Source organism: Drosophila suzukii, chromosome 2R (genome assembly GCF_043229965.1).
Source record: "Drosophila suzukii chromosome 2R, CBGP_Dsuzu_IsoJpt1.0, whole genome shotgun sequence".
Lineage (NCBI taxonomy): Eukaryota > Metazoa > Arthropoda > Insecta > Diptera > Drosophilidae > Drosophila > Drosophila suzukii.
This window is the reverse complement of record NC_092081.1, coordinates 10,437,383-10,457,956: the sequence shown is the minus strand read 5'-3', so window position 1 is coordinate 10,457,956 and position 20,574 is coordinate 10,437,383. Positions and strand designations below refer to the sequence as shown.

General features: G+C 45.9%; 7 protein-coding genes across 13 annotated transcripts in view; 5 read left to right on the top strand and 2 right to left on the bottom strand.

The window, feature by feature from the left end:
• Shrm (shroom) overlaps window positions 1–4,646 on the top strand; it is a 48,112-nt gene extending 43,466 nt beyond the window's left edge. For all 3 annotated transcript variants that reach the window (XM_017074393.4, XM_017074394.4, XM_017074395.4), the window contains 3 exons: window positions 2,003–3,467; window positions 3,746–4,003; window positions 4,073–4,646. In XM_017074393.4, the coding sequence (XP_016929882.3) occupies window positions 2,003–3,467; window positions 3,746–4,003; window positions 4,073–4,336 (1,987 nt within the window). In that variant the 3' untranslated portion in view covers window positions 4,337–4,646. The remainder of the gene's footprint in view (window positions 1–2,002; window positions 3,468–3,745; window positions 4,004–4,072) is intronic.
• An 802-nt stretch (window positions 4,647–5,448) lies between these two features.
• LOC108010074 (spermatogenesis-associated protein 20) lies at window positions 5,449–8,810 on the top strand. Of its 2 annotated transcripts, XM_017074888.4 has the most exons (6): window positions 5,466–5,574; window positions 5,633–5,714; window positions 5,774–5,929; window positions 6,173–7,639; window positions 7,760–7,965; window positions 8,026–8,810. In XM_017074888.4, the coding sequence occupies exons 3-6, from the start codon at window positions 5,790–5,792 to the stop codon at window positions 8,487–8,489; spliced, it is 2,277 nt and encodes a 758-aa protein (XP_016930377.3). In that variant the 5' UTR covers window positions 5,466–5,574; window positions 5,633–5,714; window positions 5,774–5,789; the 3' UTR covers window positions 8,490–8,810. The 2 variants fall into 2 exon arrangements, with proteins under 2 accessions (XP_016930376.3, XP_016930377.3); XM_017074887.4 differs by having other exon boundaries at window positions 5,449–5,714.
• Window positions 8,811–8,979: 169 nt separating this feature from the next.
• Window positions 8,980–10,513, bottom strand: LOC108008455 (uncharacterized). Its single transcript, XM_017072308.4, has 2 exons — window positions 10,355–10,513; window positions 8,980–10,181 (listed from the first exon to the last, which is right to left on the bottom strand). Exons 1-2 carry the CDS (start codon window positions 10,415–10,417, stop codon window positions 9,402–9,404), a joined length of 843 nt encoding a protein of 280 aa, XP_016927797.3. The 5' UTR covers window positions 10,418–10,513; the 3' UTR covers window positions 8,980–9,401.
• A 602-nt stretch (window positions 10,514–11,115) lies between these two features.
• Arc1 (Activity-regulated cytoskeleton associated protein 1) lies at window positions 11,116–13,475 on the bottom strand. Its single transcript, XM_017074908.4, has one exon. It carries the CDS (start codon window positions 13,432–13,434, stop codon window positions 12,664–12,666), a length of 771 nt encoding a protein of 256 aa, XP_016930397.3. The 5' UTR covers window positions 13,435–13,475; the 3' UTR covers window positions 11,116–12,663.
• A 1,282-nt stretch (window positions 13,476–14,757) lies between these two features.
• Arc2 (Activity-regulated cytoskeleton associated protein 2) lies at window positions 14,758–15,543 on the top strand. Its single transcript, XM_017072577.4, has one exon. The coding sequence runs from the start codon at window positions 14,884–14,886 to the stop codon at window positions 15,466–15,468; it is 585 nt and encodes a 194-aa protein (XP_016928066.3). The 5' UTR covers window positions 14,758–14,883; the 3' UTR covers window positions 15,469–15,543.
• Window positions 15,544–15,919: 376 nt separating this feature from the next.
• Window positions 15,920–18,387, top strand: Tfb1 (transcription factor B1). 3 transcript variants are annotated; one of them, XM_017072139.4, is made up of 6 exons: window positions 15,920–15,980; window positions 16,147–16,415; window positions 16,469–16,807; window positions 16,863–17,825; window positions 17,901–18,076; window positions 18,138–18,387. In XM_017072139.4, the coding sequence occupies exons 2-6, from the start codon at window positions 16,262–16,264 to the stop codon at window positions 18,261–18,263; spliced, it is 1,758 nt and encodes a 585-aa protein (XP_016927628.3). In that variant the 5' UTR covers window positions 15,920–15,980; window positions 16,147–16,261; the 3' UTR covers window positions 18,264–18,387. The 3 variants fall into 3 exon arrangements, with proteins under 3 accessions (XP_016927628.3, XP_016927629.3, XP_065719958.2); XM_017072140.4 differs by having other exon boundaries at window positions 15,933–16,023; XM_065863886.2 differs by lacking the exon at window positions 15,920–15,980 and having other exon boundaries at window positions 16,057–16,415.
• Window positions 18,388–18,533: 146 nt separating this feature from the next.
• Window positions 18,534–20,557, top strand: LOC108008160 (uncharacterized). 2 transcript variants are annotated; one of them, XM_036813442.3, is made up of 5 exons: window positions 18,534–18,696; window positions 19,662–19,778; window positions 19,846–20,060; window positions 20,126–20,236; window positions 20,294–20,557. In XM_036813442.3, the coding sequence occupies exons 1-5, from the start codon at window positions 18,607–18,609 to the stop codon at window positions 20,472–20,474; spliced, it is 714 nt and encodes a 237-aa protein (XP_036669337.3). In that variant the 5' UTR covers window positions 18,534–18,606; the 3' UTR covers window positions 20,475–20,557. The 2 variants fall into 2 exon arrangements, with proteins under 2 accessions (XP_036669337.3, XP_016927438.3); XM_017071949.4 differs by lacking the exon at window positions 18,534–18,696 and adding an exon at window positions 18,794–19,603.
• The last annotated feature ends 17 nt before the right edge of the window (window positions 20,558–20,574 follow it).

Below are 20,574 nucleotides of genomic sequence, written 5' to 3'. Positions count from 1 at the left end.
CTTTTGACCCTTTCTTTCGGCTTCATACGTCGTTTTTTGTCATTGTCTCTCGGCCCCGCCGCGTATTATTGGGAATTATACAATATTAGCGGGCAAAAATAAGTGAAAAAAAGTTATTTTTGATCTGTGAAGTGAATCATAATAAAGCTGTTACATTTTCGAGGGTGTGTGTATATGCATAATAGGCTTATGTCGGGTAAATCTTTTGCTTCAAAGAGGAATTCTGGTGGTATTACAAGGGTCGGCTTTCCAAGGCCTTATCTATACTGTAAAAACAAGATTACAAGATGGTATCTGCAAGATATGAGTAATTATCTCTGGTTTCCCCAGCTCTTTTGTAAATGTTCTGTGTGTTCTGGACTTACGAGTATGTTAGACCTGCTTTCAATTAACTCTTGTGATGTCATCGGCCCGATATGCAAATCTATGCTAATGCAACTGTTCCATGCCTTTGTCTTAGCCAAATTGGCAGCTGAAAAAAAGAGAGACTTACTCAACAGGCCAACGGAAGTGATTAGGAAAGGCGAAATGGCTCTCTCGGCGAAGAAAGTGAAGAGGAAGAGGGGCTGTAGCCGAGATGGAACTAGACAAAAGACTATCTTATGCAAATGCTAACTGGGCTGAGATACACACAGAGATACATCGCATCTAACAGCTGTTTTGTCTGGCTCTGTGATGTAAGCCAGGCCAAAAAAAAACGTATTCCCCGCTCCATCTTCATCTCTTTCACTCTGCTCTTAATTTATGCAAATGCGACAACATTTCTTCGACGGCTTTCTTCAGATGCAAAATACCATATACCACTCATCATGTGGGGTTATATATACATATGCAGTGCAGAAACAATAAAGATTTTGGCAACCTGGGGGTGGCCAAGCCGAACGGTATGCGCTAAAATCTTCACAAAACAGCTTTTACAATAAAAAGCCGAGATGATAGGTACACAAAAACATAACAAATTAGTTTAGCACTTTTGAAAGTTGTCAAGGGGAAGCGGACGTAGCCGTCATACGCCCTGCACACTTAAACAACTCTGACTTTTGCTTTTCTGAAACTCTGAATCGCTGAAACGCTGAAACGTTAAAACTCTGAAACATAAAACTCTTTATAATTGCACTGTAAACATTTCACTTTCGTTTTTATTCCGCCTTTTTGTGCCCTGCGTCTTGGAAATCAGCTTAACACACGACGAACTGTCGTCTCCGCGCGTCGTGCACAGAATAATTTCATCGGTCGCCGCTTTCGCCATCATATTACAATAATTTACAATATGTGGGTGCTTGGAGATGAAGATTGCATCGGGTTTTCTGAGTTGCCTGCGCCTGTCGAGGACTCAATTAGCATCTGTCCAGATTATAACCGCACATTTGCATTAATGAGACGTGCGATTTGGGAAATATTTTTTTGGGATTTTTTGGGTTTTCTTCCAAGTCGTGGTGACTGCTGCCGATGACCCCATGGTTGAACCCGGGGAGCTGACATTTTGGGACATAAAAGCCAGGCTTTATATTACTTAGCATTAGTACAACGCCCACAAGCTAAAAACAAAGAATATATTAAACAAACTAATGAAGCCGGAATATCACATCTTTTTAATGAACCTTTTCTTAAAACGAGGATCGTAAATCTACTTCGTTTAAGATTTCTTAACAATTACAAACTACGTAATATATTTGTATAAATCTGCAGTTTTTTTAAATTTTGGTGAGATGTTTCTAGTGCAGTGAAATATCTACGTGCAATGAGATCCCCTTTTTTAGCTTTTATAGGTAAAGTAGGATAGAACTAGAAAGATTATGTCGGTTTTGAAGAGCCCGAGCCCAAATTTTGTTCAAATAGGTCACGAATATAATAATGTTTAATATTTAATATTTAATATTACTTATTCATTTTTTACTTACTTTTTTAGTAATATTTTAATTCGCAACGTCTTTAAGAGTTAAGAAGTTCATTTCTCTTCAATTTTTACTAATAAAACTATTCTGTTCTACTATCCTTACAGATCGAATTCGAAAGCCTCTTATTTGCCGCGCCAGAGTCTGGAGAAGCTGAACAACACAGATCCCGACCATGGCATCTACAAGCTCACCCTGACCTCCAACGAGGACCTGGTGGCGCACACAAAGCCCAGCTACGGGGTGACCGGCAAACTGCCCAACAATCTGCCAGATGTTCTGCCACTGGGTGTTAAGCTCCAACAGCAGCCGGGAAAATTGCAGCCAGGATCGCCGAACGGAGATGCCAATGTGACCCTGCGATATGGCTCTAACAACAATCTGGCCGGGAACTCACCGGGATGTGGGGGTGCCACGCCCCCCTACTACGCCAGTGGGCAGCGGTACTCCACTCCGGTTCTGTGTCATGGATACGGCAAGAGCCCCAAGCCCGTGACCCCGCAGCAATACACGAGATCTCAGTCGTACGATGTGAAGCACACGAGTGCGGTGACTATGCCGCTAATGTCCCAGTCCCACGTGGATCTCAAACAGGCTGCCCACGACCTGGAGACGACGCTGGAGGAGGTGCTGCCCACTGCCACGCCCACACTGACGCCAACGCCCACACCGCCACGCCTCTCGCCGGCCTCCTCGCACTCGGACTGCAGCCTGAGCACCAGCTCCCTGGAGTGCACCATCATCAATCCTATAGCGACACCGATTCCTAAGACCGAGGCGCACATCTTCCGCGCCGAGGTGATCAGCACCACCCTGAACACGAACCAGATGCATCCGACCACACCGCCCAAGCCCGCGATGAACCGCCAGGACTCTCTGCGGGAGAACATCGAGAAGATCACCCAGCTGCAGTCGCAACTCATGTCGGCGCATCTCTGTGAGACGGGCCTACTAAGTGGCTTCACCAGTCCCAGTCCCCTGATAACCAGTCCCACTGCCAGTTTTGTGAATGAACCACTGATGACACCACCGCTTCCGCCCAGCCCGCCGCCGCCACTAGAAGATGAGGATGAGGAGGTAGAGCAGTTTGGGTCTCCCGAGCCCGAGATCAAGGAACTGCAGCTGATGCAGCGCAGCGAACTGGTCCTGATGGTCAACCCCAAGCCCAGCACCATGGACATGGCCTGCCAAACGGACGAACTGGAGGACAGGGACACAGACCTCGAGGCGGCTCGTGAGGAGCATTCGACTAGGACCACTCTGCAGCCACGCCAGCGACAGCCCATCGAACTGGACTACGAGCAGATGAGCCGGGAGCTGGTGAAGCTTCTGCCGCCAGGTGATAAGATCGCCGAAATCCTGACACCAAAGATCTGCAAGCCCACCTCGCAGTACGTGAGCAATCTGTACAATCCGGATGTGCCCCTGCGTCTGGCCAAGAGGGATGTGGGCACCTCGACGTTGATGCGGATGAAGTCCATCACCTCGTCCGCCGAGATCCGAGTGGTCAGTATGGAACTCCAGCTGGGCGAGTCGAGCGAGGAGCCAACGAATTTAATCAAGCAAAAGATGGTGAGTAATCATTAAGCAAAAACCTTTCTTCGATTTTAAAAAATCAAGTTCGTTTCAATCTAAAGTTCTTAATATCAAGATAGTAGTTTTTGCGGTTCATAAAAAGAATTGCTTCATCTCACTTTCGTCTTGATTTCAAGCAAATTTCTTCTTGAATAAGTTAGGTGACAAATTCTTATATTGAGACCATTCTATCTTGGCTTTTTCTCTTTCTCAAATTTTTCGTAGATATGTTTGGAAATCCTATATTTAACCCATTTCTTTTCTCCTCTTAACAGGATGAGCTCATCAAGCATTTGAACCAAAAAATTGGCTCCCTGAAGCGTGAGCAGCAGACTATCACCGAGGAGTGCTCGGCCAATGACAAGCTGGGCCAGGATCTCTTTGCCAAGCTGGCGGAGAAGGTCCGTCCCAGCGAAGCCTCCAAGTTCCGCACCTACGTCGACGACGTGGGTCACATTACCAGCTTGCTTCTTTCGCTCTCCGAACGTTTGGCCCAAACGGAGTGCAGCCTGGAAACGCGCCAGCAGGAAAAGGTGAGTTTTTCAATTGATTATAAATCTTTAGAGACATTAAACTAAAGATAATTTTTCTATAATCCTTAGGGCGCGCTGGAATCGAAGCGGGATCGGCTGTGTGAGCAGCTGGAGGAGGCGCAGCGCCTCAAGGCGGATATAGATCGACGTGGAACCAGCATCGCCGGATTGCTGGGCAAAAACCTCAGTGCGGACATGTGCGCCGACTACGACTACTTCATCAACATGAAGGCCAAACTGATCGCCGATGCTCGCGACCTGGCCGAAAGGATCAAGGGCAGCGAGGAGCAGCTTAGTTCCCTCAGCGATGCGCTAGTCCAAAGCGATTGTTAACCTGGCCAATGGCTTATGGCCGATCGCCAACTTGGCCGATTCGATTCTCCCTGCTGTCAACTCAAAGTTGAGAGCCGATCGAGAGATTTCACAGGATCTGCCAGTCCAGTCCGCAATGTGTATTAGTTTAAAACGATGTGCTTAATTACCACACCCACACTATAATGTATAAATATTGTATGTTCATTTGTGATTTTCAACTAGCTAGTAGGTTAATTATTCTATATATCGGCCGCATAGGTGTAAGCATTTTCTACATAATTATCAAAGCAAAGATAAACTTTATGCATTAATAAAACTATGAAAATTATTGAATTTGCATTTTTCTATGAAACGATTTGCATATGCACCCCGAAAGTAGGCAATATGAAATTTAGATTCCCTTTCTTCATGTTGCGATTTTGTAGATACAATTTTTTCCATCTCACTCGGATGAACAAATGGGAAAATGTTTGATTTGGCATAAAAAATTATATTTTGAGGTGAGCGCGAAAGTGGAAAACTCGATTCACATTGAAACTTTTAAAAACTCATTTATTTCTTGTTCATGGCAATAACTATAGCAATTACAACTTGTATAAAGAGAGTAATGACAATCCTTTGTACTGAAGTTTCTGAAAACTTTTGGTTCAATTTTGGTTAAAAAAGAGATTTTCGAAAATTTTTGGAATATTTGTGTGTTGCGCTATGGACCCAAATTTTCTTTAAAAATTGTCATACGACACGTTGGTCTGTTGGCCTAGGCAATGCTTAGAGAACCAAAAAGGATTTTTTTGGAAAAATGACTTTTGGTATGCCTTAAATGACTCAAAATGCACTGTAGAAGCGCTTAAGAGTTTGATTCCCAAAAATGTCGACCGCTCTAGTCTCCATGAACATATATACAGTTAATTTTTTATTAAAATTGCGTTTTAAAAAATTTTTGAAAAGGTTTTCTGCGGATCTTAAAAAATAATGCAGGGGTCTCATAAATACCACTATTAAATTATTTAATAGTAAATTTGAAAGATAAAATCCGTTACAGAAATTTTAAAATGGGTATAATCGATTTTTGTCTCTCGATAGTATCGCATACACATCGGCTCTCGTTCCATCTCTGCAGCCGATATGCAAAACAATATTAAAAACATTGGTCAATTCCAGTCGCACACGTTGCAGTTTTATTGGCATTGGACGAGGTCGAGAAGTGAAAGCAAAGCGCAAGCCCCGAGAATCCCGATTTGTTTGCTATGTTCAGGGTCAGACCGCTCTTCCCCTGGATCCGAAGCTCTCTCACGACCTTGAAACTCCAAACAGATACATCGCCATCCGAATCGGTGCGTCGGAACCTGCGACTCCAGGACATCGGTTTTGATAGTCGTAGTCGTCCTGTGAGCAAGTAGGTGTCGCACGTCTTATCAACCACCTGTTCTAATATTTTTCTTTCGAGCAACGCAGCCAAACATTTAGAGGAATGGCCACCGGGGGAGCAGCATCCAAAGAAGAGGCATCCAAGGTGGAGACATCAAAGGAGGAGCCTCCAAAGCAAGGCAATCGCTTAGTTGCCTCCAAGTCGCCGTATCTTCTGCAGCACGCCCACAACCCAGTTGACTGGTGAGTAGGAAGAAAAGGTCACTTGACCTCAAGTCACGTGTGATAAGAAGTCAGACCCAAAGGCTACAAAAACAATACAATTGATGTCTCCAACCCGCCAAAAAAAACTCCCATAACTCGTTTTTTACCCTAAAATTTACATTTTCCAATTTAATTCCGTCTCTTTGTTATTATATAAACGTTTGTGTAACAGGACTGGTAAACATCACCATATAGTGCTGATCTTATGTGTGCTCTTTTCAGGTATCCCTGGGGCGAGGAGGCTTTCGAGAAGGCGCGCAGCGAGAACAAGCTCATCTTCCTTTCAGTGGGCTACTCCACCTGTCACTGGTGCCATGTAATGGAGCACGAATCCTTCGAGAGCCCCGAAACAGCGGACATTATGAACGAGAACTTTGTAAACATCAAGGTGGATCGGGAGGAGCGTCCGGACATCGACAAGGTCTACATGCAGTTCCTGCTGATGACCAAGGGTAGCGGTGGATGGCCAATGAGCGTGTGGCTAACTCCTGACTTGGCTCCAATAGTGGCGGGAACTTACTTCCCCCCGAAATCCCGCTATGGGATGCCCTCCTTCAGCGCCGTTTTAAAATCCATTGCTAAGAAGTGGGAAAACGATAGAGAATCCCTTGTATCGGCCGGATCCACTTTGATCAGTGCTTTGCAGAAGAACCAAGATGCTGCAGCTGTGGCTGATGCAGCATTTGGAGCAGGAAGTGCTATGCAAAAGCTTAGGGAAGGCATCAACGTCCATAAGCAGCGATTCGACCAGACTCATGGCGGTTTTGGATCGGAGCCCAAGTTTCCGGAGGTTCCTCGGCTAAACTTTCTCTTCCATGGCTATCTCGTCACTAAGGATGTTGATGTGCTCGACATGGTGATTGAAACGTTGGATCATATTGGAAAGGGTGGCATAAATGACCATATTTTTGGTGGCTTTGCCCGCTACGCCACCACACAGGATTGGCACAACGTACACTTCGAAAAGATGCTCTATGATCAGGGTCAGCTAATGGCAGCGTTTGCTAATGCCTACAAGGTGACCAGGAACGAAACCTTTCTGGACTACGGAGACAAAATCTACAAGTACTTGGTTAAGGACCTCAGACATCCCTTGGGTGGCTTCTATGCTGGTGAGGATGCCGATTCGCTACCTACCCACGAAGATAAGGTGAAGGTAGAGGGAGCTTTTTACGCCTGGACATGGGACGAGATTGAAGCTGCCTTCAAGGACCAGGCACAGCGTTTTGACGACATTACGCCCGAACGGGCATTTGAGATTTATGCTTTCCACTACGGTCTAAAGCGACCGGGAAATGTTCCGACCTACAGTGATCCACATGGTCACCTCACTGGCAAGAACATTCTCATCGTGCGAGGATCGGAGAAGCAGACCTGTGCCAACTTCAGTTTGGAGGCGGAGAAATTGAAGAAGCTGCTTGCCGCAGCCAACGATGTTCTGCACGTTCTACGTGACCAGCGTCCGCGCCCGCATCTGGACACCAAAATTATTTGCGCCTGGAATGGCCTAGTCTTGTCGGGACTCTGCAAGATGGGCAATTGCTACTCCGCCAATCGGGAACAGTATATGCAGACAGCCAAGGAACTTCTCGAATTTCTGCGCAAGGAGATGTACGATCCGGAAAAAAAGCTACTCATACGTTCTTGCTATGGTGTGGCTGTTGGCGACGAAACTCTGGAGAACAATGAGTGAGTTTAAGATAGTATTTTATGCTATTAATTTAAATTTTGTTTTACATAAATTATTATTTACCTATTAAGAATGTTTCAGTTTATAAAAGTGATTCAAAAAATCCCTGTCCGTTTTAGATCCCAAATCGATGGTTTTCTAGATGACTATGCGTTCCTTATCAAGGGCTTGCTGGATTACTACAAGGCTACTCTAGACGTAAGCGCCTTGCACTGGGCCAGGGAGTTGCAGGACACCCAGGATAAGCTTTTCTGGGATGAGCGGAATGGGGCGTACTTCTTCTCGCAGCAGGATTCACCCAACGTTATTGTGCGGCTCAAGGAAGGTAAATGGGATCGGATTTTAGCTTTTAATGTAAAAATTACTGATTAGTTTAATTTTAAAGGTCACGATGGGGCCGAGCCTTGTGGTAACAGTGTAGCCGCCCGGAATCTTGTCCTTCTAGGACATTATTACGACGAGAATACCTATCTCGAGAAGGCCGGACATCTGTTGAACTTCTTTGCCGACGTATCGCCGTTTGGTCATGCTCTCCCAGAGATGTTGTCCGCTCTGCTGATGCACGAGAACGGACTGGATCTGGTGGCAGTGGTGGGTCCGGATTCTCCAGACACCCAGCGATTCGTAGAAATCTGCCGCAAGTTTTACATCCCGAGTATGATCATTGTGCGTGTGGATCCATCGAATCCGGAAGAGGCCTCTAACCAGCGCTTGCAAACCAAGTTTAAGATGGTCAGTGGGAAAACTACGGTTTACGTTTGCCACGAGCGAGCATGCCGAATGCCAGTTACCGATCCCCAGACGCTGGAGGAGAATCTCACGGCGTATTTCTTCTCGAAACGTGTTTAAACGCTGAGAGTTACTCGAATTAGATTAAGACTATCTAGATGTTATTAACTGTTGTTTTTTTTTTTGCTTCAAAAGCGAAATTGGTTCTCGGAACTGCATAGTCATAAGTAGTCGTTAATAGAGACCCCATTAGACTTGCGACAGAGTCACATTACCCTAGCTTCTTCCATTGTCAAGTCTGAGAGACTTTCGCCACCTGCATTGCTCCCTAATTGTCTAGAGTTGGTTGAAGTTGCTGAATTAAAAGTGACAGAATACTAAAATAACCTTATATGTCTAAAAAAAAAAGTTAATAAAGACAGCAGGGTAAACCCTAAACAATATTTTGTATTATATAAATATATATTCGGTACATCTACATATTGCATGGGGTTCAGTTATAGAGTTCCATCATAAAATATTCCACAAAAACATAAAAGGAATAATTAAATTATAATTTAAAAGGAAAAAACACTTTCCACAACAATAGCTTGAATGAAACTAACATCGATTAATCTCTCTTCTCGAATACAACACGTTTTGTGCATTTATTGGAATCGTTCTGTTCGTGGAGCAATCCACCAGTGGGTGGTCGGCTGCACCTGTTCCGCCCCAGAGGCGTAGGCGTAAAACTAGGCTTTAAACTAAATGCGTGCCCTGCGCTGCGTCCGCGATCCGCAACCAAACCCGATCGATTATGGGAATGGAGCCGGGATCCCGGAGGCCACGGCAATCGGCGTAGAAGGAAACTAAACGTATGGAGAGAACAGCTCGGTAATCGGTAATAATAATCGTAATAATAGTAGTTTGTAGCAATTAAAATAATTTAGTTGAAATTCACATTCATCACATTGGTTGGCCGACCATCTGCCATGCCTCATCCTCAACTGTTGCCGTCGTCGTCGTCTTTGTCGTCGTCGTGGCCTCTGCCTCTCAGGTGTCTGCATCGTTGAAGCTCATGGCCGCATCGAAGCTATCCACTATGGTCTCCATGCGCTCATGGTGCTCAAATCGGGCGAACTTTCGCGCGAATTTCCTGCTGGATCGCGAAGTGCTGTACCTTCGCGAGTAGCGCGCTCGCCGGAAGAACCGGAATCGCGTGTCCTCCTCCTCCTCGTCGTACTCTGGCGCCGACACCGAATCCTCGTCCGTCTCGCGCAGAAACTCCTTGGGATCACGATGGATCTTAAAGATCTTGGTGGCCGTCGCCCCATTTAACTTCGATATGGTGCGCGAGGCATTGAGGATTCCACTGGAATTCGAAATAGAACTACTGCGGTTCTTGATGGCCGTCAGTCGGTTCGTGATCGACACCACGTTGAACAACTTGGACAACTCCGAGTCGACGCAGCGCGATTCGCGACGCAGGTTCTTGCCGTTCTTCACGTAGATGAAGTGGTTTAAGGGGCTCTGGCTCAGGCTCTGGCCATCTAAAGGATGGCTTCCGATGGAGCAGGTGGGCGAAATGGAGACGGATACGGAGGTGCTGCTGCCGCCGCCCCCGTTGGTCAGCAGAGTGGGCGTGGAGGGCGGCGCTGGAGGTGGCACATGCGGCATTGTGTAGCAGCGCTGTCGGCCCGAGGTCAGAGAAGACCCCCCACCCGTTGGGCCGTCGTACAGGTTGGTCACGTTGTAGCGGCTCAGGCGGCACAGCGACGTGGACTCCGGCTCCAGTTCCGCCTCCGGATCGTGGCTGGTGGGCATGTCCATGGCCTGTGCGAGTGTGTGAGTGTGTGTTCGTGGTTTTTGGCCAGGTTTTTCGAGTGGGCGGAGAGTGGAGAGCGGAGTGGTGCGGTGCGGTGTTGTGCGACGGGGCGAAAAGAAAGGGCGTTGTAGCCGTCTGTGGATTAACCGGAATCGGCGCCGGACGCAGTGCGTCCACTCACCTGCAGCAAGCCTTCGACCTCCATGTACTGGCTGTCGGTGGTGAGACGGTGTGTTTTGTGCATCAGTTGTTGATATCAGGTATATTGATTAGGAAATATTATTGTTCAAATAGAGTGACCGTTCACGAAGCAGCTCAACGTGGGGCTAGCGCCAAGTAACGCAAAATGCCTGGTCTACTCGTTCGATATTCAAAACAAATTGGTGTTTAGAGTTGCCTATGCCGAATCTATGTAAAAAAATCAGAGTTAAATCCTATAACTCTTTAAATATCTTAAGGAACAACATTGTTAAGAGTCGACAGGAAACAAGTGTATAATAAAGATGTCAACCCCTCTAAAGAAAATCCCAACCTTTGTTTAATTTGGGGCCGGAGATTTTTAAAAATCTGTTAAATACTTTTAAATTCATTACAACAAATAATAAAATATAGAATGAAAATACTGAATCTGGTATTAAGCAACATTGTGTCACGGCTGACACTTCCGCCGGAATGGAGTCTATCGATAACTTGTTTATGTTTTGTTTTGCTAATACCTATTAATCCTATTTTTATGGGGTATATTTAACTTTCAATTAGCTTTGTATCACTACACATTATTTAAAAATGCATTTTTCGGCTATTTTATATGAGGCAATGGTAAAAACGATACCTGAAAATTTAGATGTGATTTCTTTGATCCTAACCCTTTTTTTCTATAAATGAATGGATTTCCTGTAAAAAATATTCCCATTCCCCCCAATAAATAAAAACATTCAATAGTTATGTGGGTTTTGTAGTTTTTGTGGTTTACTGTTTTCTGGATTCAGTCTTTCATGTTGAATTGTGTAATTTGGTTATGCGATTTAACGCAGCCACTTGCGGTCATCAATAGGCCCCACGCTTGTTTTCCTTGTGAGGATCGCGGGCCAAACTGTCGATGTGCTTGTGGCCAAGTCTCCAGATGATGGCGCACGGTTCAAGTCTGGCCACCATGTTCCGGAAGAGTTCCTGTTCCGGGTCGGATGGCTATACGCGCCTATGTCATCTGCACAAGAGGCTGGTTTTGCATGGTGGGGGGCGGGGGGAGTCGGTGCCAGCTGGAGGGGCGTGGCAGTGACGAGACCCAGCCCCTGATTTTTTTTTTGTTTGGTAATGGCGTGCCTAAAGCTTGTCGCGGAATCGCAGGGGTGAAATGTTAAACAGCCCTACACCCGTGAAACCGAATGGGACAATTTGACGTGCCAACCGCACGGACGGCGATTCGGGAGCCATCGTAGTGCTATGTATCGATTAGATTTTGACGAAAGTCAAATGGTTGGTTTTTGAATTTCCGAGGAAATTCTGGTTTTGCCCGTTTCACGCCCACTGTAGCTCCACTCGCACTAGAGACACAGCGAGGGGTTACGACTTCCGCACCCGAAGCAGCCGAAGCTGCAACCGGAAATGGGAGTAGCCGCCCCTCGGGGCTGCCAATGTCACGTGCAAAAGGATCTAAGTGGGCGATCAGCGGGCGGGGGGTTTTTGCCAGCTTCACAAAGGACCAGCATCAGTCGAAAAAGCAGCGAACAAAGGTGGCCAAAGCGATATATAATCCGTACATTTTTCAATATACTGATCATAAATCTCTTCTGGCCACTATCGCTTTTCTTTCGCTGAGCGGCACAAAGTGGAGCCGGCGGTTTTGAGAAGTATCGGGCATTGGGGGCGACTGAAGATCAAGCAACATCCGTTCGGAGTGGCAATGTAAAAAAAAAAATGTCAAACTCGAGGCGGTGCCTCTGGTTTGAAAGTTAATATTTCTTCATTGCGAATAACCGATTTTTCGGACGAAATGCCTGATCTTCAGCCGCCCCCACCCAATAGTTCTCGAAGCGCTTCTTGTTCAAGTTGTAAATACATAAGTTCAATGTTGCAATTTAAATAATTGCTGATCAAATGCTGGCGTTCTGTGCCAAAATAGCCGACTGGGCGGCGTGAAATATTAAAAAAGTAGAGCCGTTCTCGAGGTAATACGAAGAGTAATACAAACAGCGTGATTTTACGGGTTTTAGAAGCTGATCGAGGCTTACCGGCACGCCCATTGCCAGTGAGTTGGAGGAGATTGAGATTGCAGGCGTGTTGTTGCTGCCGTGCATGTTGCTGCTGGTGGTGTTGCTGCCGTACATGTTGCTCCCTCTCTCCCCAGATGTTGGGCTCTCGCTGACGTCGAACGGCCAGTGTGGCCACGAAAAGTTCTGGATTCTCTTGTTGGTGTGGGGGCGGAAACACCGGTGGTGATGTCATGCGGTGGCCGCCGCCCCCGAGTTGTGTGTGGGTTTGTATGGCCACCTACTCCTCCTGATTCTCCTCCTGCCGATCCTTCTGGCGCTTGCGGCAATTGTCGAAGGTGTGGCCCCTGAAGCTGCAGTAGGTGCAGCGGTTGGTTCGCTTGGAGCCACGAGTATTCTTCGATGCGGCGGCCAGATCCTCATCCTCCTGGTTATTGTGCTCAATGATGCGGCCCTGCTCCAGGAGGTCCTTGAAGGACTGGACACTCTGGCGGGCGATGTGCTTGCGGTACTTGATGTTCAGCAGGCCGTACAGCAGATCCAGCTCCGTCTCCTCGTCGTGGCGATCGCTGGGCAGCTGGGCCAGCAGCGCCCGCTTGTGGACCACAAAGGTGTCGATGTGGTCATGGTCCTCCTGCTTCTTCTGGAAGAACTCCATGTACACCTGATAGGCGGGCTTTGTGGGCGAGAAGTGTTCGCGGATGAGGGCGATGGCCTCGTTCCAGGTGGTGGCCTCCTTGCGGACGCCCTGCCACCAGGTGCTCGCCAGCCCGTAGAACAGCAGCGAGATCCCCTTAAGGGCGTTCTCATCGCTGATGCTCTCCAGCTCTTTGTAGATCATGATGTTGGTGATGAACTCCTCGACCACGTCGTGATCGCGGGTACCGCCGAAGTTGTGTGTGCACGCAGCGAAGCTGCCCTTGACCTTGGCACCCTGGGCATCTGCTCCGCCGGCTGCTGCTGCATTTCCGGCGGCATTAGTGGCGGCCAAACGCACCGCTTCGATCAGTGCATGGAGCTGCTCGTTGGTCATGGTTACGGGCTCCCCCATTTTGCGTTGGATTTCTGTGAGGTTAGGTGACAAAGCCAGTGTAGCGAATGCGGCCGTTGAGTTGAACTGAGGAGCTCTCTCTTATGTGGGGCCTTTTATACCCGCCGGTTGTGAAATCGAGCCAAAGTGAGAGAGGAGCAGCCCCCAAGAGCGCGCATGGCCTGTGTTTTTGCTATTATCGCCCAGTGAATCATCGCTGCCATATAATAGTATCAGTTTAAAAGCCGGTAACTAGCCCTAAATTTGGGAAACAAACCTGGTTATAAATATGTTTAATTTAATTATTACTACAGAAAATGGTTTGTCTTGGGGGAAATTTTTATAAAATTGGATGGCCCTTTGGCTTTTTATTTCATTAGAAGAATTAGAATTCTTGAAATTCATCTTATACATATATGTAAATATACGCCTTCGATAGCGGACTTTGCCATTGTCAGCGCATTTGCATTTTTTCCGAAAATTAATTTAAATTGTTATCTCAATTCTTAGTAATTGTTTTGCTCTTTAAAGAATTTTAAAGATTACAAATTTTTATGACGATTTGATTTTACGGTTTTGGAAACTGGTCATTTTAAGAAAACATTTTAAACACATTATGTATTCTTGAAGACCTTTTGTTTCAGTGCCTGCACATTACATGGGCGTTTGAAATTCTACGAACTTACTCATAGCTCAATTAGTGACATGCGATTAAACCTTTACAGAATTTTCATCAAAAACTGAAATCATTTGTTGTTTATTTAATATCGTATCATATTCATTTGTCTGTTTACAAAAGAAAACTATACATAACCCATAGAAATATGAGATAATGTTTACATTTCCACACTGAGAAGCACAAACATTAAATCTACTTTAAGAATTTATGCGTATAACTTCTTGGAACATGTTTAGTTATAATATTTGTAAATTAAACGCAGAAGAAAAAGCCTAAGCTATGTACACGCTATTTATGTGACGTCATTAATTGTTTGCGAATAAAGTTAATGCCATTTAATTTGTGATGACAAATCAATAGTGATGACTTCAGGAAACCGGTTATACTAGATAACATGATTATAAAACATAAATACTGATTTGATTTAAAGTAAACCATTTCTTTCTTTTTCCATCAATTATAATAATGGCATGTTTGAAAGCCACCTGTTATCTTGGGCTATTATCTATAGAACAAATTCGTGTAAATGGAAATGTATATAGGAGAGGTGAACCCCCCAGCAAGTGAGCAAATGCTCACCCATTAAAATAAAACACTCCCAGAGAGCGATGTTTAAAGAGCGAAATGCGTTTTAATTTCACAACGAGCGAAATCGCAGAGCAGGCAAAATTCAACGCCAGTTGCTCCCCTGCCAGCAAAACGATTGGGCTTGAAATTTGGAGCAGTCCGCAGTTCGTTGTTTGTTTACTTTTCGCGGAACCCAAACAGAACCCAACGGAAGCGGCCCCAAGATGACACAGATGTCCGACGAACAATTTCGCATACTCATCGAAACAATTCGATCGCTGGCACCCATCAAAGAAGAGGAGCCGCTCTCAAAGGGCAGCTTCAGCAATTGTACGGTGAGATTCAGTGGCCAGCGGGATCACGATGCCGTGGATGAGTTCATCACCGCCGTGGAGACCTACAAAGAGGTGGAGGGCATCAGCGACAAGGATGCCCTAAAGGGTCTGCCGCTGCTCTTCAACAACATAGCCGTGATGTGGTGGAAGGGTGTGCGCCGGGATGCCAAGACCTGGCCGGATGCCCTGCAACTGCTAAGGGATCACTTCTCGCCGACCAAACCCTCCTATCAGCTCTACATGGAGATCTTTGAGACGAAGCAGGCACACGGCGAGGTGATTGACTCCTTTGTATGCAAACAGCGAGCCCTGCTGGCCAAGCTGCCGGAGGGACGACACGACGAGGAGACGGAGCTGGACTTCATCTTCGGATTGATGCAGCCCAAGTATCGGGAAAGCATCCCACGGCACGAGATCAAGACCTTCCGGGAGCTACTCGATCGGGGGCGAACTGTGGAGCGCACCAAGCACTGAATTTAAAACTAAGTTAGTTAGTTGTACATACTAGGCAAATAAAAGGGAAGTTAAATTAAATGTGTTCAACCCCAAGTTGTTTAACCATTTATTAAGCTCTAACGTGGGTAACTTTTCAGATGATATTCAAATTATTTCGAAAGATGGAATTATCTTTTAATAATCATGCGGTTTGACCAGCTGATTTGGTAAAAATCTAAATGTCTCGAAAACATCACAACATGATGCCGCGACAAATATAATTTTCATTAAGTAATAATGTAAATAAAAAGTATGCATAAACTAATTAAATAATTAAACAAGTAAACAAGATGGCTTGCATTTAAATTTTCCCGCTCTGGGCAGTATATTTTTTAGTTTCTTATCGATACCTTTTCGACATTATCGATTTTTAGTTATATCACAACGTTAAGCGTGACTGCTTGGTATATTTCAACACACAAAATGGTATATTTTCGGTATGTAAAAGTGGTATTAAAGGTATTTTTCTGGTCATCCCATCAAAAGCCGAGGTGCGTTTAGTTTCCAGCAATTTCGTGAAAATAACGTGGGATTGTGCGTCTCGCCGACCGCCAAATGGGGGAAAGTGCCGCCGGCGGAGCCGACAACCCCAAATGCATGGCGGCACTTTTCCGCCAGCCGAAGATGCTTCTCAGATCGCATTTCATGCTCTTTCAGGTGGCAGGCAACTGCTGTCGTTCCCCTTCTCGTCCTTTTGGAGGCTCTCATGTGAGACGGCGACCGTGGATCTACGACTGGGACTGCGACTGCTGAGCACCGTGCGGAGGACACGATGACCACCAGCAGCGAGGATGTGCTGCTCCAGATGGGCGAGGTGCGGTACAAGAAGGGCGACGGAACCCTCTACGTGATGAACGAGCGGGTGGCCTGGATGGCAGAGCATCGGGACACGGTCACGGTCTCGCATCGCTATGCGGACATCAAGAGTGGGTTATCTTTTCAAGTCTTCCATCCAGATTTTTAACCCTTCCTTATACAGCCCAAAAGATCTCTCCCGAGGGCAAGCCCAAGGTTCAGCTCCAGGTGGTGCTTCATGACGGCAACACCTCAACCTTCCACTTCGTCAATCGCCAGGGACAGCCCGCCATGCTTGCCGACAGGGACAAGGTCAAGGAGCTGCTGCAGCAGCTGCTGCCCAACTTCAAGCGGAAGGTGGACAAGGACCTGGAGGACAAGAACCGCATCCTCGTAGAGAACCCTAATCTGCTGCAGCTCTACAAGGACCTCGTAATTACCAAAGTCCTAACGAGCGACGAGTTCTGGGCTACCCATGCCAAGGATCACGCCCTGAAGAAGATGGGCAAGACCCAGGAGATCGGTCTGTGTGAAAATCATTTTATACTCCTTTTTTCTTATTCTCTTTATAATCCCAGGTGTCTCTGGAGCCTTTCTGGCTGACATTAAGCCGCAAACGGATGGCTGCAACGGCCTCAAGTACAACCTCACCTCCGACGTGATTCACTGCATTTTCAAGACCTATCCCGCCGTTAAACGCAAGCATTTCGAGAATGTGCCTGCGAAGATGCCAGAGTCCGAGTTCTGGACCAAGTTTTTCCAGTCGCACTACTTTCATCGTGACCGCCTCACCGCCGGCACGAAGGACATATTCACTGAGTGCGGCAAGATCGATGACCAGGCCTTAAAAGCGGCTGTGCAGCAGGGAGCCGGTGATCCCTTGCTCGACCTGAAGAAGTTTGAGGATGTTCCTTTAGAGGAGGGCTTCGGCAGCGTGGCCGGGGATCGCAACGTAGTGAACAGCGGGAACATCGTGCATCAAAACATGATCAAGCGGTTCAACCAGCATTCCATTATGGTGCTCAAGACCTGTACCAATGTGACCTCAGCGCCCTCGACCATGACCAATGGCACCAATAATGCTAACGGACCGGTTTCGCAATCCGCCTATACGAACGGTCTGAACGGAAAAGCCACGGCTTCCGCCACGAAGACTTCCGCCGATCAGGTGGATAAAGACGAGCCGCAGAGCAAGAAGCAACGACTGATGGAAAAGATTCATTATGAGGATCTTGGCGATCCCCACATGGAAGGGGACGACGATGTCGCCCATGGGGATAAGGGCAACAAGGCCCAACAGTTTGAACTGTCCAAAGTGGAGCGTTACCTGAATGGCCCTGTCCAGAACAGTATGTACGACAACCATAACGACTCCATGAGTCTGGAAGAAGTCCAGTATAAGCTGGTGCGAAACTCAGAATCCTGGCTGAATCGCAACGTGCAGCGTACTTTCATCTGTTCCAAGGCGGCAGTGAATGCCCTGGGAGAGCTGAGTCCTGGCGGTTCAATGATGCGCGGTTTCCAAGAGCAGTCAGCGGGACGTAAGTCGAATACAAATTCTTGCCATGAACTTCTCATTAAAATAAATATTACTAACTTTTCCATACGACTTGCAGAACTTGTGCCCAGTGACTTCCAACGTGAGTTGCGACACCTATATCTGTCACTGTCCGAGCTGCTGAAGCACTTCTGGAGCTGTTTCCCGCCCACCTCCGAAGAGTTGGAGGCAAAGCTGCAGCGTATGCACGAGACCTTGCAGCGCTTCAAAATGGCCAAACTAGTGCCTTTTGAGGTGGGTTCTTACACCTTTTCCCATTTCCCTTGATTATATTATAAACCCCCGTACCTTTTAGAACCGCGCCATGCACGAACTGTCGCCGCTGCGGTCTTCGTTGACCCAGCACATGAACCAGCTACTGCGCACCGCCAACGGCAAGTTCGCCACATGGAAGGAGCGAAAACTACGCAACGCTAGGTAGCAAATGCCCAATGGAGGCGAGCTCGAGCGTCTGCAACACACCTCAAGAACCATTATTATAGACTAGGAGTAACTATAAGCGTATGCGGAACGCATGGAAATAAAACATTATTTGCAACTTGGTAGATCTGCCCTGTTTTCAAGTCTATTTCTGGACAATTATCGGAATGTCGTCGTGCGTGTGGTTATTTTGAGTCCGCCACAAGCTGTGGTTTCGGTGCGTACTCGTGCCAGTTAATTAACAGATCCGGAACTTCTATAAAAGTTGTTATCTTAGGCGCTAGGCGCTTCAGTTGGCTGGCAATTCTTGGTCGCGTAACAAAAGTCAAAGATATTTAGGAAAAATGGATATTCAGATACTCCTTTGCCTTGCATACTTAAAGTTGGCATTCGTGGGATCCACTTTGTTATTTCAAACGAACTCGGAGTTTGGCGTAAATATTATAATAACAGTGTATTCTGAAATATGCTAATGAAGGTCCTTAATTTAGATATTTATGGCCCTAGCCATACCCTTTTCTTTAAAGAACCGCAATGTCTTCATTTCGTTTAGTCAAAAATTTGTTTTCTATCTAGAGAGTGTATTGGATCTGATTTCAAGGCCGTTGCTCGATCTTCTTCGGGAAGTTTTGGACAGAAGAAATGGAAGACAATAAACTGGATGATCTTGGTCGCGTAACAAAAGTCAAGGATATTTAAAAAAAATTGATATTCAGATACTCCTTTGCCTTGTATACTTAAAGTGGGCATTAGTGGGATCCACTTTGTTATTTCAAACGAACTCGGAGTTTGGTGTAAATATTATAATAACAGAGAATTCTCAAATATTTTAATCAAGGTCCTTAAGTAGATATAAATAGATAATAGATATTTATGGCCACCCATACCACTTTCTTTGAAGAACCGCAATGTCATAATTTCGTATAGTTACAAATTTTTTTTCTGTCATTAGAGTGTATTGGATCTGATTTCAAGGCCGTTGCTCGATCTTCTTCGGGAAGTTTTGGACAGAAGAAATGGAAAACAATAAACTGGATGATCGGTAGGCGCTCACAGTTTGAACTGCATTAAACCAATTCGGCCCGACACAGATTTCGAATTCTGGGTTTTAATTAACAGCTTCTTGAGCACGCACCTTTCTTCCCGACTTTTGTCCAAAGCGGCCGCCAGTTAGATTTAAAACGCTTACAAATGAACATCGGAAATATTGCTTGCTCTATTGGATACTATACCATGTTCAGATCTTTGATAAATAGATCTTTGATCTTCTTTTGTGTCATATTAATAAACTTGAATTTGGTTAATTCTACGTTGCTTTTTACCACCAACTCTGAGTATGGGGTAATTTTGGCTCAAGTGCTTGTGAGTTGGTGATTAAAATATGGTTTTTGCTTTGTAGATATTCATGGCCATATCGGTTCCCATTGGCTTGCCGCATCGCAATGTCTTTCTGTCTTATAATTACGAGTTTAACTACTATCAGCCGGAGCACGTGTACAAATATCCTCCGATTTTGGTGGGTTCTAAATACGTTTGCTGGTTAAATTTTTTGTGTAATTTCGATTTTTTCTTGAAATCTCTAGATGGGTCAGGACTTTGAGGATAGCTATCTGACATATCCCACGACGGGACGTGAGGCCAAAGGAGGATACTGTCATAATTGCACAGATTGGAGAATAGAGGGAAATAGCACAACCCCAAGTAATTCGTCGTCTAAAGCGGCATCTCGCGAAAAACGTGCCCTAACTTTAATGAGCCGCTCTGTTTTTTATGCCATGTTAAGAGATAAATTAAGAAGGTGGGTGGTATACATTTTAATATAGTGATATTAAATAATTAAGCATAATATAAAATCTCTTATAGGTCTGGTTTTCCAGCTGAAGCCTGCTTACTGCGCCTAATATGCGATACAAATGCATCTCAACTGGGCGAAGTTAATGGATTTTTGGGCAGTCTAGTTCATATTATATTTAGGTTAGTTACTAATTTGGGTCAACTGTACGATCTTTAAAACTCTTCATATTCTTACAGTCCCAGCAGCTCCAAGGAAGAGCACCTGCCCCATGAGTATTACCAAGCCGAATGGGATGGTCGAAACCATCAGGAGTGCTCCGCTTACTCCAAGACCTGCGACCATGACATATTGGACCTGATTTCTGTGCCACTAGAGAAGGCTCTTGGCGACATTGTAAGCCGACGAAGAAGCAAATAAACTTGAGTACTGGCGAGAACCGAAAAGTACTTTTCTGGGGGGTTTACCTATCTAATTAGCGGTCACTCGCTAGGCGGTTGCCACGCACTTGTTGCGAGTG